We start from the raw sequence: 13,215 nt of genomic DNA, 5'->3' as shown, positions 1-13,215 counted from the left end.
AGTGTTTTTCTGTTGTGATCAGGAACACTCCTCTTGTGGAAGTAGAAAATTTTGTTTTCTGTGCAGCATTTCACTGCTTCAGGCTGAAAGGTGACCCTGCAGACACAAGGGTTATCACAGATAAAGGGAAGCTGAACCATAGTGGAGGAACTCGAAAAGTAAGCACAGAAAGGGAATTAAACTGGTTCTGCCACTGGTGAAAATTCACTAACCCTTGAAACTTCTGCTACACCAGTGAAGTCCTGGGTTCTGGAAATACCTAAATTATAAATATGGGGATGGCAGCAACAAAAGAATTGGCAAGGTAAGAGCAGAGGTGATTAGATAAGCTGATGTCAAGGCAGAAGCCATCAGCTTGCCTAAATGAGTGGTCCCAACCCCAGCAGGAGGTGGTAGGAGCATCAGGTGGAAGAATCACAGAATTATTTAGATTGCAAAAGATCTCTAAGCCCATAAAGTACAACCATTCACCCAGTGCTGCAAAGTTCACCATTAATTCTTGTCCCCAAGTGCCAATTACTCCAGGGATGGGGACTCCACTACTGCCCTGGGCAGCCTGTGGAGCTGGACAACCCTTTCCATCAAGAAATTTTCCCTAATATCCAATCTAAGCCTCCCCTGGCACTACTCGAGGCCACATGCTCACTTTTTGTGTTAGGTGTAGGTGCCATAAAATTTGCTTCTTCCTGATTTGAATATCTTCTTGGTCCATTGTAAAGATTGACTCCATTGGGTTGTTGCTGTTTTTAAATTTGGCAAATTGTTAGGGCCAGTTTCCTTTGAATCATAGAATGGTTTGGGTTGGAAGAGACATTAAAGACCATCTTATTCTGACCCCCTGCCATGAGCAGGGACACTTCCACCAGACCAGGGTGCTCAAAGCCTCGTCCAGCCTGGCCTTGAATTTTTCCAAAGTGCCTCCAAATTTCTTAATTGAATGGGTCAGAAGGTTGATTATCTTATGTTGCATGAAATTGAAATTTGGATGGCAAGAAGGACTGCAAGACTGGCAGAAATCTTTTGTCCTGATGAGTCTGGAAATACCTGAATCAAACCATGAGGTTACTACATAGTTTCTAAATTCTTGGGAATCTCATTTTATGCAGCTTTTCAGAGATGCTTTTAGCTATGATATTTGGTTATTTATTTATTTTCAAGTGCATTGTGAAAAAGTGAGAATGAAGGCTAGGGTATGTTTGAGTTTTAAACTCAACTACATTTTACAAAATCTCTCTGAGATGCTGGTAGGTGAGTGATGTTCCCTAAACACATTCATACACATACACACATCCTTTCCAGGTGCATAAATTGAGGCTTGAAGAAGAGGTCGTATTTTTCCAACTTAGGTATGTCAACTGAGAAATCCCAATCCAAAGGAGATTGATTTTCAGAGATGCCCAGTCTGGACAGATGAGCAGCACACCAGATTACTCACAGGGCACTCTTATCTGAGAGCTTATCTTTAAAACTTTGGTCTATAAATGGCTCTCTCCAAGGTCATGCAGTAATTCATTGTACTAAGGAGTAAAATTCCAGGTTTCTGGATGTGCTCTGGAATGATCATACCACTATACCTTACCCCACTGATATGGTTATTTGAAGAGTTTTTTCAGAGATTCTGTTATTGTGACAATCTGGGATGTTTGGCACATGTATCTGCTTGGAGAAGACTGCTCTGCCCTAGAGGATCTGTCCTCAGAGGCACCAGAGAGAGACTCATGATGTCCCTGCCCATCTCAGAAAGGTTAGAAATAAATTATCTTTCAGGTCCTTTCCAAGTCAAACCATTCTATGGTTCTATGGTTCTATGATATTAGCAATGGAATGCAATTTAGTGAGCTTTTAACCCACGAGTCCTGCAGCCACTGATTTCAGAAGGAAAAATAATTCCCTGAATTTTAAAAATAACTGTTTTAAAAAAGCAAGTGCCTGGTATAATTGCCTTATATGCTGAAATAACAAATCAGCTGTTTGGAATAGCTTTTTAGGGAGGAGAAAATTGAAACCCTCCTATATGTGCTCCAGTTGTTTTTCTCAATTTACCAAGCACCATTAAAACTGGAGGACTACTACCTCAAAAATACTGCAATGTTGGGATCATATTGCAACAACATCACTTGTACCTACAACCTTTGTAAAGCTGATGACACTTCCTCAGCCAGTAGAAGGGGCCTTGCTCCCTGAAGGACAACCTTTCCTTTGTGAATTTGTCCTAGATTGCTGTGCCCTGAGTGGCTGTGGGTTTCAGATTTGCCATCCTATTTCCACTATGGAGGTGCAGAGCTAAGCTCTCTCCCAGCCAGCTGATCCTGCTGTTTCTTTAGCTCCCACTTTAACTTCAATGGGAGTCCCAGGTGCACAGAGGAGAACATTTAATGGAATAAACAAATAGAGCAAAGTAAAATAGTGCACACTTCTGTAATGTGTACATCTGCATGCACACCAACCTGCATTTATACACACAGAGGGACAGGGAAAGAGCAGACAGAAAAGCAATAAAACCTCCAAACTTTTGGGAAAGGTTTCCTTCCCAAAGCTGAGCTCCATGCAGCAGCACAATTTATATATCTTTCATTTCTGCATCATTTCTGTGCCGTGGTCAAAGAGTATTAGAGGATATATTTCTGTTCTAAATTACATCTGGGTAAATCCAGAGGAATTCCCCTGAGTCACGTTTACCTCTAAGATTTTGCCTACGTGGGGACACTCAGGAAAATAACCCAAATTAGCTGAAGGTGAGAATTTAAAAGTGGATTAATTAAACTGCATTAAACCCCTGTGAAGGTTGTTCTTATTCAGAATTCAGGTGGTCTTCATTCAATTTAATTTAATTCACTTTGGAAATTAATTCAGATTAATTGTCCTAACAGTTTTTATGCACCTATCCTAGATTAACACTGGGGTAATAAAATGAATTGTAGCCCACTGGCTTCAAGATGGTTCTTAGATTTACACCAGGAGGCTCTGGAGGAAGATTGTCCCCTGGGTGTCCGGAAGCCAGTGCTTTGCTAGTCAAGACAAAGGAGTGGAGGATGTTTCTGGAAATAGATAAGCAATATTCTTTGAGCTTTTGGGGCAAATTTTTATAGATATCATAATAAGAAGAAGGTAACAATGGCAACACAGCAACAGGTAAATATTACTGCCTTTGAGCCTGAGTAGGTTGCCCACAGACTTATCTTCCACTGGGGGCCTGATCCTGCATGTGTGATATTCCTCCTTGCTGGGGAAAAAAAATTCTGCGACATCAAGAGGAACTATATTCAAGTTGCCTAATTCCAGACAATCCAATTTTGCAAGCCTGGAGCCAAATGAAAATCAAGACTATGGCAGAGAGGGCCTGCGATGTGAAAAAGGAAAAATGTGCTTTAAGGAGGAGATAACTGCTCCCAATCTACCCCCCAAAGGAGACGACTCTTATTAAGGGTTTCTTCTTGAGATGTCTGCCTAAAGGCTTTTTCACAAGGGATTTTGTCGTTTACAACTCAGATCTGGAGCTGGAAGCCTCCCTTCTACTGCATGGTAGCTCAGAAGTCCTGCCCCTGACTCCTTCCACTGAGCTGGAGCTGAGCGGGGAGGACAGTAGAGGTGACAAGAACCCGTGCTAGGCTGGGGACACTGCAAGGAGCCCAGCCAAGGAAAGAGACCAAAAAAAAAAAAAAACCAAAAAAAAACCCCACCAAAAAAAAAAAAAAACCCAAAACCAAACCACCAAACACCCCCCCTGAAAAAAAAAATACAAACAAAAAACCCAAACCAAACCACAAAAAAAAAAGCCCTACTGAATCTGTCTAGGATCAGATAAATGCCTGTGGTCAAGAAAACAAACAAATGGAACTCCAAACAATAAACAACCCACCCAAACTTATTTTTGAAAGATTTTTTTTCTAGTGTTGCATGTGTTTCTCTGAAGCACCTGGCACTAGTTAAGGGGGATGAGACCAAACCTCTTCCTGTCTTCTAAATCCTTTTGCATATTCAGATTTTAAATCTCAAAGATAGTTAAAAACGAAGAAAGAAAAGAAACTTTCAATCGATCTAGAAAAAATGAATGCAACCTCCAGCCTGTTGGAGCTGTGTTAAAATGATAACTACGCTCATAATGCAAATACTTTAAAAGCAGCGATTCTAGTGGGATGGGGTCTTGGGAAAGGGTTGGGGGCATCCAGCCCGCACAGCCACCCCCCAGGCATCGCAATTTGAACGAAAAATGCTTTAATCCTTAACGGGGCAGTATCTGCAGCGGGAAACCCTAAATCCCTGCTCCGCCACTGTCACCCTCGGGACACTGCGGCTCCTCGTTCCTCGGAAGAAAAGCGAAGGGAAACACGAGGCTCCCCGAACGTTTTGCTGCCGTGCCCCCCGCAGCAGCCGCCACATCGTGCGGAGAGGCGCGGAGAGATGCGCAGAGTGCCGCGGAGCGGGGTGAGCCCCGGCGGACAGGGAGACCTTGGACACGGATATTTTGGGGGGTATCTCCCACCCCCGCTCCCGGCACCTCGCAGCGCCCCGGTTCCCAGGCTCCCCTCCAGCTCCACAGGGCGGAGAGGCGAGATCGGGCCCTGCAGACCCCTGGGTTCACTCATCAAACCAAATTTGCATCTTGGGCAAATTTGACCTGTTTCTTGGCCCAGATACGTTTCAAACACTTTCTCCATTATTTTATTTTTATCTTTTTTTTTAAGACAGGGCGCGGGTACTCCGCAGTCCCTAGAGCATCCCTACCCCTGCTCGTAAATTTGTCCGGCTTCTCCCGAGGGAAGAGGGACGGAGGAGTCCCGGGTAACCTCAGTACTCCTTTCCTCATCCCCAGCCCGACGGCTTTGGGTCCCCTTTCCCCTGCGAGAGTCTCCCACAGCACCTGGGACAACAGGTGACCCCCGTTCGGGGTCCAGGAGCAGCTTTGCTGGGGGAGGACGGACACACACCACTCTCCCATCCTCAAATACCTTGGGACGCACACGGCGCGTAACCGCACAGGCTTCGGAACCCCTCTCCTCGCAGCCAGCTAAAGGCTGTTCTCTTAATGAATTACTAATGAGTTAAAATTGGACAGCCGGCTTAATTAAAGCGTAGAGGCAATGTGTTTACCACATTGTAATTGAACTCATTAGGGCTCCGGCTTTGTGTTTTTAAGCAGCCGCCTTGTTCCGCACGTCGAGCGATCTGCGGGGAAGCGTTTTGCTGGGGACGGGGGCTCTGCGGGAGTGCGAAGGCTTGGAGGGCCCCCGACACCCCTTTATCTCCCTCGGGGGCTTATACTCAGGGGGACACCCTTCCCGCTGTCCCGCAAAGCTCACAATTTGGGGGGAGCTCGCCCGCGTTCCTTTTTGCTCGGAAAGCAGGGAAGGGGCACAGGAAATTTTGAGGGCAGAGGGGAAGTTTGGGGTGGGGGGAGCTTGGGGAGGCAGAGTCCGCCCCTGCAACAGGGCTCCTCTTGCCCCCCCTCCAGGCGGGGAGGATGTGGGGGGTACCCTCCTCCCATCTTCCGCAGCCGTCGGGGCGGACCTGCCCCGGGGTAGCTGCGGGGCGGGGGCGGCCGCGGTTCTCCCCCCAGCGAGGGGAGGGGGCCGGGGAAGGGGGCGGCTTCCCCGCACCGCTTGCAAGGCGCTGCCTGGCTGCTAGAAGGCGTCCGAGACCCGACCCACCCGCGGCACAGCCGCCGCGGCAGACGCGGAAGCCAAACTTACTCGCCGCGGAGCTACCGCGGAGCGAGAGCGGCCCCGCTCCGGCCGCACCCCCGGAGAGCCCATGGAGCCCGGGTTTCCAGGTAAGCGTGGGGCTGGGGCGGGATGCGGTGAGTGGGAACCTTTCGATTTGGGTGCATCCCTCCCTTCCCGGAGTAAATAGCAATGTCGTTCGCTGTCGCGATAGGTCGCAGGGTCGTGCCGGCCGTCGCGGGGAGAGGAACGGAAGGCGGCTGTTCGCTGCCTGGTGGGATCTGGCTGGGAGTGCGCCGAGGGGAGAGCGGAGCCCCCCGCAAGTTTGGGCTGCAGCGGAGGGAAGGGACGATGGTTTGGAGCCGCCCCGCTCATCCATTCCGGGTGCGCGGCTCCGCATCCCCGTGTCTCTCACACAGATGCACATAGAGACACATACGTATATATGTGTACCGGGTTTAGTTTTCCTTACGAGCCACGAACTTTGGGTCAGGTGTGGAGATCGGAAGGGACGAGTATGGCTGGCTGGTCCCCAAATCTAAAGCGGGGACCTCCTGACCCCTGGGGAGGGGAGTGCACGGAGCTCTGCGCGCCCGCGCAGCGCTGCGCGTCCTGCCGGCGCCGGGATGGGGTGGGAGGTGTGTGGGTGTGTGCTCGGCGCTGCACCTCTGCCCCAGTCAGATCGGCTTCTTTCCCCCGGAAAGACCCTCCTTGCCCGGGAAGGAGCTAATTTTGCGGGAGAGGTGCGGTAAGAGGCGACCGCCAGCCTGGGAGAGGTGTCTGCTACGCTTAATCAGCGGCTCCGATGTTTAAAAGCCGGGGGAAAGAATAGATATTTTAAATGATTATTAACTAGTAATTTTTTACCGGCTGCAACTCCAAAGCTTTGTGGGTCCGAGAGCTGTAGCCGAAGCGGGGAGCCCTCGGGGAAGCCCTTTTCCCCGCCCTCCAAGCCCTTCCTCAGTGTGTTGCCTGCTTGTTGCACAGCTCCTGCCCATCGGCTGGCCCGAAGCAGGAGCTCATCCCGGTCTGTAAGACAGTTTGGAGACATCCATATGGACCTGGCTTTAGGGAAGCGTGACTATAGTAAAATCCTCTGCTATACATATCACTTTTTTTTTTTTTTAATGATAATCCTGAGATCATGGCAAGGGGTAAGGGAACGAGAGGGATGTGGTGGAATGGGAAGAGGAAAGTTGTTGCTTTTGGGTGTATAGAGAAGTGAAGGTGACAAGCCAGACCCCGGCGTGGGTAATGGGAACTGTCAAAGAGTGCAGAAGCGTAAAAGCCAAACACTCCCAATCCCCATAGGTTGTTTATTCCTCGTAAAATACAACTCTACATAGCAGGAAGTTACTGCAAACATTTATCAATAATGAATGAATCTCCTGTAATAAAATACACTCATAATTAGCTACAGTCAAGTACGTACATTATGCCAAGGTTTTTGCAACTCTTTGTTGAAAATCCGACTTAGATAAATCCTCTTAAACAGCCTTTTAAGAAGGAAAAAAAAATAAATAAAAACCAGGAGCAAACCACCACCCAGCATCTCTCCTCCTTTTCTGCCGTTTCTGAAACCCAAATCGTAACTACTCCTGAAATATAACGGAAAAGTCTTCGGTGAATTCAGAAGAGTCATTAACATTCAGCTTTAAGTGAATGTTAACAGTAAATAAAGAAATCTCTTGATTGTAATAGTTGCAACAAAGCAATAATAAACCAGTGGGCGGTCATCAGTAATGATAAATGTATCATTATTACTGCGTGTTGGGGAGCAGGGTTTGGAAAGTACTTCAGACTTTTCAGTGGCAAGCTCGGTGGCAATTCGTTTCTTAGCCTGGGAAAAGGGGGGTGGGGGGGGCGGGGAACGCCATATAATTTTATACACAATTTAGGTGAAAATAAATTTAAATCTGTAAATTACATTTTTAATTTCAAGATAGTAATTAAAGCTGGTTCATTATATCTCCTCTGAAAGTCTCTGTGCTCATCTTAATTGCCTGTTTGTACAATCTGCTTTCTAAGACACCCAAGGTTACTGGGTTCTGAAAGACGCAAAATTGAATTATTTACTGACGTGATGGCTCTTCGTCACGTTTTTCTCGGAAGTTTGGGATCGCTGCTCCCCATCTCAGCCCAATCGGGGCCCTGCTTCGCCACCGTGGAAATTAGTTGCTCGTTTAAATACTTCGTAGCAGGCATGTTTCTGATGCAAGATGTTCAGAGCTCTTTAATTTATGCGTTTGGGAAAAAAAAAATCAATAGCTGAGGTGGCTTTTTTTCGTTTGGGATCTTCCTCCCCCCCAGTCCACCACCCCCCTGGGGTGTTAATTCACTCACACATAAACTTGCAGCTCTTTTTCTCCCTTCCACCCCATCCTCAGGCAGAACAGAAATAACCACCCTCGTGTTTTTAAGAGCTAAGAGCAGGGTTAGGAAGCACCCGTCTCCTCCCGGGCTGCCAGTCCCTTCCAGTAGGATAAAATAAAATGACAAATGGCGTTTTTTGGGGTGCTGTTTCTATTCGGGTGAGGGATGCTGGGGCGGCTGGCGGGCAGCCTTCCCCCTGCGGGGTATCTGCACCTCCTGGCTAAGGTCTACACGTACCTTCGGCGAGGACCACCTCGGGTTTGGATGGCTCCGAGCATATTAAACTGAGAATTTGAGAGACCTCCATCAGACAAAAGGTGCCGTTCTCGGTTCCTTCCTTTCAGCCGGCGTGCTGGTTTTCAGCGACCGGTGGGGAAAAAAACTGTCTAAAAATTCCCCATCCCTAAACTCTCCTAGAGTCTTTCGAGAGCCAAGAGAAGATCCCGTTGAGTCTTTTCCCCCCTCGTTATTACGATTATAAAAGCATCTTTCGGAGGCGTCCTTTTGCCACTGAAAAACTCCACGCAGCGATCTCTGCCCTTTTGTTGTGTCTAGCTGGGTTATTCAAGAGCAGAGACAAAAGCCCGAAGTGATGTGATCTAAATGAGCTCCGGGGTTTTCCAGATGGGACCACCTCTATTCTAAATGCCCTTTCTGCTTAATAATAAAGTGCGATTAAAAAAAAAAAAAATGCTACCTATAAAAGAGCTTCGCTCTAGACCAAGCAATGCAAGTGAAATCTACACAAAAGTATTAAAAAATAAAAAAAAAAAAAACCAACAAAAACCACAAAAACAACAAAGCAACTTTGCTGCCGAAATTTTGTTCGGAGAAGAGGTTTTATAACAATACCCTGTGTGTCTGCTACTTACACTGCTGGAAGTTTCAATGGGATGTGGAGGGGCGGGAGGAGGGAATGGATTGGCGTTAGGGGTGGTTTTCTTTGTGGTTTTTTAAACGCACCAAAGTTATCTTGCTTCTCGTGGCCTCTCTGTTGCAATATTTAAGAGCTCTGGAAGTAAATGAAGGCCATGAGGGTGGGTTGGGGTGGTTTAAACTTGGCCGCTTTTCCCCGCTGCTCGTTTCTACACGAAGCAATCCGCAGCGGGAGAGTGAGCTTCTGTCGCCTCCCGCTCGGCCGCTCCAAGGCAGAATCGCGACACAGAAGGTGAGAGGAAAAACGAGTCAAGACTCGTGTTTAGCCCTTCTAGGCTTCTGTGAGAAGTTTGTCCACCTTTTCCATTCCTCTCTTAGGAGGTGACTCAAAGCCAAATGGCAACAGCAAACGAAATGAAGGGGGGAAATTGGAGTCGAGATCAGGACAGGAGCCCAGAACTGCACCCACCCGTGAGGGGGAGTGTGGACACCCCACCTCTAGTGGGGATTCCCTTCCGCCCCTCGTCGTGGTCAGGATGGGCTCCATCCGGCCCGGGGAGACTCTGATGGGGTTGGCGGTGGCCGGAGTAGCCCCGCCGGGCCTCGCCCGCCTGGGGACACCTGCGGGATCCTCCCGGCCGCTGTGCGGGCCGACCTTTCTCTGCCAAACCCAGCTCACCCCCGCCATGCCCCTACTGGGGTCCTGCCATCCCATGAGGTTTCCCAACAGGCTTAAGTAAGAAAAAGTAGAGAAAGGTGTATTCTTGCCCCTCTTGTCGGCGGTGTTGGTGTGGGTCAGTCTCTGCCCCAAATTTGGTGGCCCTTCCACCCTTCTCCCTCGGAGAGAACTAAGACACCCCTACCCCTGGCTTTTAATTTTCCCTCTAAAGGGAATGGACTAAGCCAGTCGGTTTTACAACGGAATTCAAGAGGGTCAACAGCACCTGGCAGGTGAAACAAACAAAAAAAAAAAAAAAAGAAAAAGAAAAAAAAACCCCAACCAACCACCCAACAAACCAACCAAACAAAACAAAACAAAAAAAAACAGTTCAGTTTTACTTTTCGTTTAGTCGCCACAAAATAAAACGCAGCTGCAGGCTAGCGATGACCCTGTCCAGAGCCCGAGTTTTCTGCCCCTCCCGGACTGCGAGTTCGGTGAGTCATTTCGCTGAAGGCGCTTTGCAAAACACTCTCATCCCTTTCCTCTCCTGCAATTGCTTTTCGTCCTCTCCCAATGCCGGGCTCAGAGCCTGGGGCAAGGTTGCCCATGCCCGGTTCTCCCGGGAATGGTCCGGGAAAAGCCGCCGGGTGACCACGAGAGAGGGGAGCGGTCTGCCCGGCGGCATCTGCGGGGATGAGAGCACTGAGCATCCGCAGGATCAAGCGACTTCTCCCTAAAACTCCCCGTCCCTGCCGGTGCCGACCTGGAAGCGAAGACAGGAAGGGAGATTTTCTCCGAGGCGTGGTGATAGATCATACAATGTGTGACACGGGTTTAACCAATAAAACAATTTGAATCAATTAGCTGACGGAGGAGAGTTTTGAAGTGTAAAATTCATGTCAGTCTGGCTAGGAAGCATTGATTAAAATGTCACCAATGTGAGGCTCATAGCCATTGCTCACACGAAAGCAGCAGGCTCCGTGCAGAAGAGGATGGGGAAAAAGTAGGAGGGAGGGAAGGGGGAAGTCTCCGTGTGACAGTTGCGACACGGGGGAGAGCAAGGTTTGATAAGAAGTGACAGAAGTAATAAGGAGAGGTGTGATATTATATTACGATTACGATTATTATTACTATTATTATTACTATTAAAGTTAGCGAGAAGCCTAGCAATACCCGGATAGAGAAGGCATGAGTTTTAGTGCGGATGTCCTGGGAAAGGTCGGTGAAGAGATTTTCGTCTGGATCTGTGATGCCCGAGAAAAACAAAACAAACAGAAAAACAAACAAACAAACAAAAAAATCACCAAGTTTTCAGAGCTAAATGTGCAGAAATACTAAGTACTGGTCGTGTGCATCGAGGAAAAAAGAGAGATGCAAATATTTTTGTAAAAAGAAAATGAATCAGTAGGGTCTTAGGAAACACCTGACGCTCCAGTTGTCTTCCCGTTTCAGCTCAGAATGAGTTTTTAGTTTTTCCGGGGTTTAGCCGTTTTCCCGCAGTTTTCCTCGCTGGAAAGCAGCGGATTTGAGCAGTATTAGCTTTCTGCCTTGTGGCGGGGGGGGGTCACGGCGGGGGCCCCCCGTCCTCTCCCCACGCTGTGCAGAGAGACAGGTGGGACCCACAACCTTTTGGAGGTGATTTCTGTAGAAATCTACATTTTTAGTTCACTGTATTCACTTAAAAAAAAAAAAAAAAAAAGACAGACACGGAGACACGGTTACCGTGCTGCACTCACTTTGCTGGTTTTTTTGTTTGTTTGTTTTCCTTTTTTCCTTAACTGGGGACATAAACCAATTAGAGGGGAAGAGGGGGAAGAAAAAAACCCAAGCAGAACACATTTGCGCCGTGTTGGTCTTTGTGGGAGCAAGAAACTGGGTCCGGGTGCTCTGCAAGTGGTTCTGGTGAATGACTCCGGTGTATTTGGGAATGGCAGTGAGGACACAGAAGCTGTTCGTGCTCGTGAGGATACGGTTGTGGCGAGAAACCAACTTTTTCTCTCCTTCTCCTCCCCTACCCCGTAATTTCTCCAGATCCTTTAAAACGCATCGGTTCCGAAAAGACGCGGGGCTTTTAACTACAATATTCAGATTCTTGGGAGCGATTTGTCTCAGACGGTGGAGGGGCGGAGGGAGGAGGGAAGGTGAAAAAAAGACAAAAAAAAAGGCCATTCCACCTTCCCATTCCACCTTCCACCGTTCCGGCCTCTCGCCGGGAAGCCGTGCGCGGAGAGGAGCAGCGGTCGGGGTGCGGCGGCGGGAGGCTGAGCCCCGACGGGGCGGCCGCATCCCCTCCCGGTGCGGGGAGGGAGAGAGGGAGGAAGAGAGGGATGGGGGAGCCGCCCTCAGCCCCGCTCACCACCCACCGCCTGGGGGGGGCGTGCGGTGGGTCCGGCCCCGTCCGCCCCCCCGGGCCGCTGACGTCAGAGCGCCCACGGGGGGCCGCCGCTCCGGGGGCGGGGGGCTCTGTCCGGCCGCGCGGCTCCGCGGCGGCGGGCGCGGGGATGCGCTTCCCTCCCTCCCGGCGGCTGCTGGAGGAGGAGGAGGACGAGGAGGAAGGTCCGGCGGCGGCACGGCCGGAGCGCGGCCGCGGAGGTAACGGCGCCGGGTGGGGAGGATGCCCGGGCGGCCGCGGGGACCACCGAAACTTTGAGATTTTTCGTTCCTCTTCCGCCCTTTCCCCATCCCGGGGTGTGCGGAGAGGGCAGCCGCCCGTCGGCTACCGAGCACCGCGGCTGCCCGAGGAGGCTCCGCCGGGAGCCGTCCCGAGTAGCGGCGGGTTTCCAGGACGGGGAGACGGACACGCGTCTCCGCTGCGTGCTTGGGGTCGAAGCGCCCGTGGGTCGGGGATTCTTCCAAACGGGGACGGCTCGCTCGTGTGCCGTCATGTCCACACCTGCGGTGGAATCCGCACGTCGGAGAACCGGGATGCGCGGGGGCGGACAGCTCCGGGGACATCCCCGGCGAGGACAGAGGAGGTTTGGAGGAGTCGGGGTCGCTGGGAAAAAGTCCCCTCTGGTAGACCCTCCTCATGCCGGCAGACCGGAGGAGGGGTGTGGGGAGGATGGGGTGCGTGTGGCGGGCACCCCCCATCCCCGTGAGGGCTCCGCTGACGGCGCTGTGTCTTTCTCCCCCTCCCTTCCCGCAGCTAGAGCAGAGCAGCCCCCCCGGCGCTGAGACGATGGCGACCAGCCCGCTGCCCGGCCCCACCGATATCTTGCTGCCGTCGCCGTCCAGCGCGTACCCGCCGGACCCCATGAACCAGCCGAGGGCTGGCCACGCCGCCATGAAGCCCAACCAGGTGGGGCAGGTGATCCTCTACGGCATCCCCATCGTCTCCCTGGTCATCGACGGGCAGGAGCGGCTGTGCCTGGCGCAGATCTCCAACACCCTCCTCAAAAACTTCAGCTACAACGAGATCCACAACCGGCGGGTGGCCCTGGGCATCACCTGCGTGCAGTGCACGCCGGTGCAGCTGGAGATCCTGCGGCGGGCCGGGGCCATGCCCATCTCGTCCCGCCGCTGCGGCATGATCACCAAGCGGGAGGCAGAGCGGCTCTGCAAGTCCTTCTTGGGGGAGAACCGGCCCCCCAAATTGCCGGATAACTTCGCCTTCGACGTGTCCCACGAGTGCGCCTGGGGATGCCG

The 13,215-nt window shown here is 50.7% G+C and overlaps 1 protein-coding gene across 1 annotated transcript in view; it reads left to right on the top strand.

Moving 5' to 3' along the window:
* The first annotated feature begins 12,719 nt into the window (after positions 1–12,719).
* Positions 12,720–13,215, top strand: part of SKOR2 (SKI family transcriptional corepressor 2) — a 26,877-nt gene continuing 26,381 nt past the window's right edge. Inside the window, exon 1 of the mRNA XM_085042159.1 lies at positions 12,720–13,215. This exon is cut by the window's right edge and continues 1,738 nt beyond it. Within this exon, the coding sequence (XP_084898285.1) occupies positions 12,749–13,215 (467 nt within the window). The 5' untranslated portion in view covers positions 12,720–12,748.

Source organism: Lichenostomus cassidix, chromosome Z, assembly GCF_008360975.1.
Source record: "Lichenostomus cassidix isolate B80296 chromosome Z, HeHo_3.0, whole genome shotgun sequence".
Taxonomy (NCBI): Eukaryota; Metazoa; Chordata; class Aves; order Passeriformes; family Meliphagidae; genus Lichenostomus; species Lichenostomus cassidix.
The sequence above is the reverse complement of the archived record's forward strand: the minus strand, read 5'-3'. Positions and strand labels throughout refer to the sequence as shown.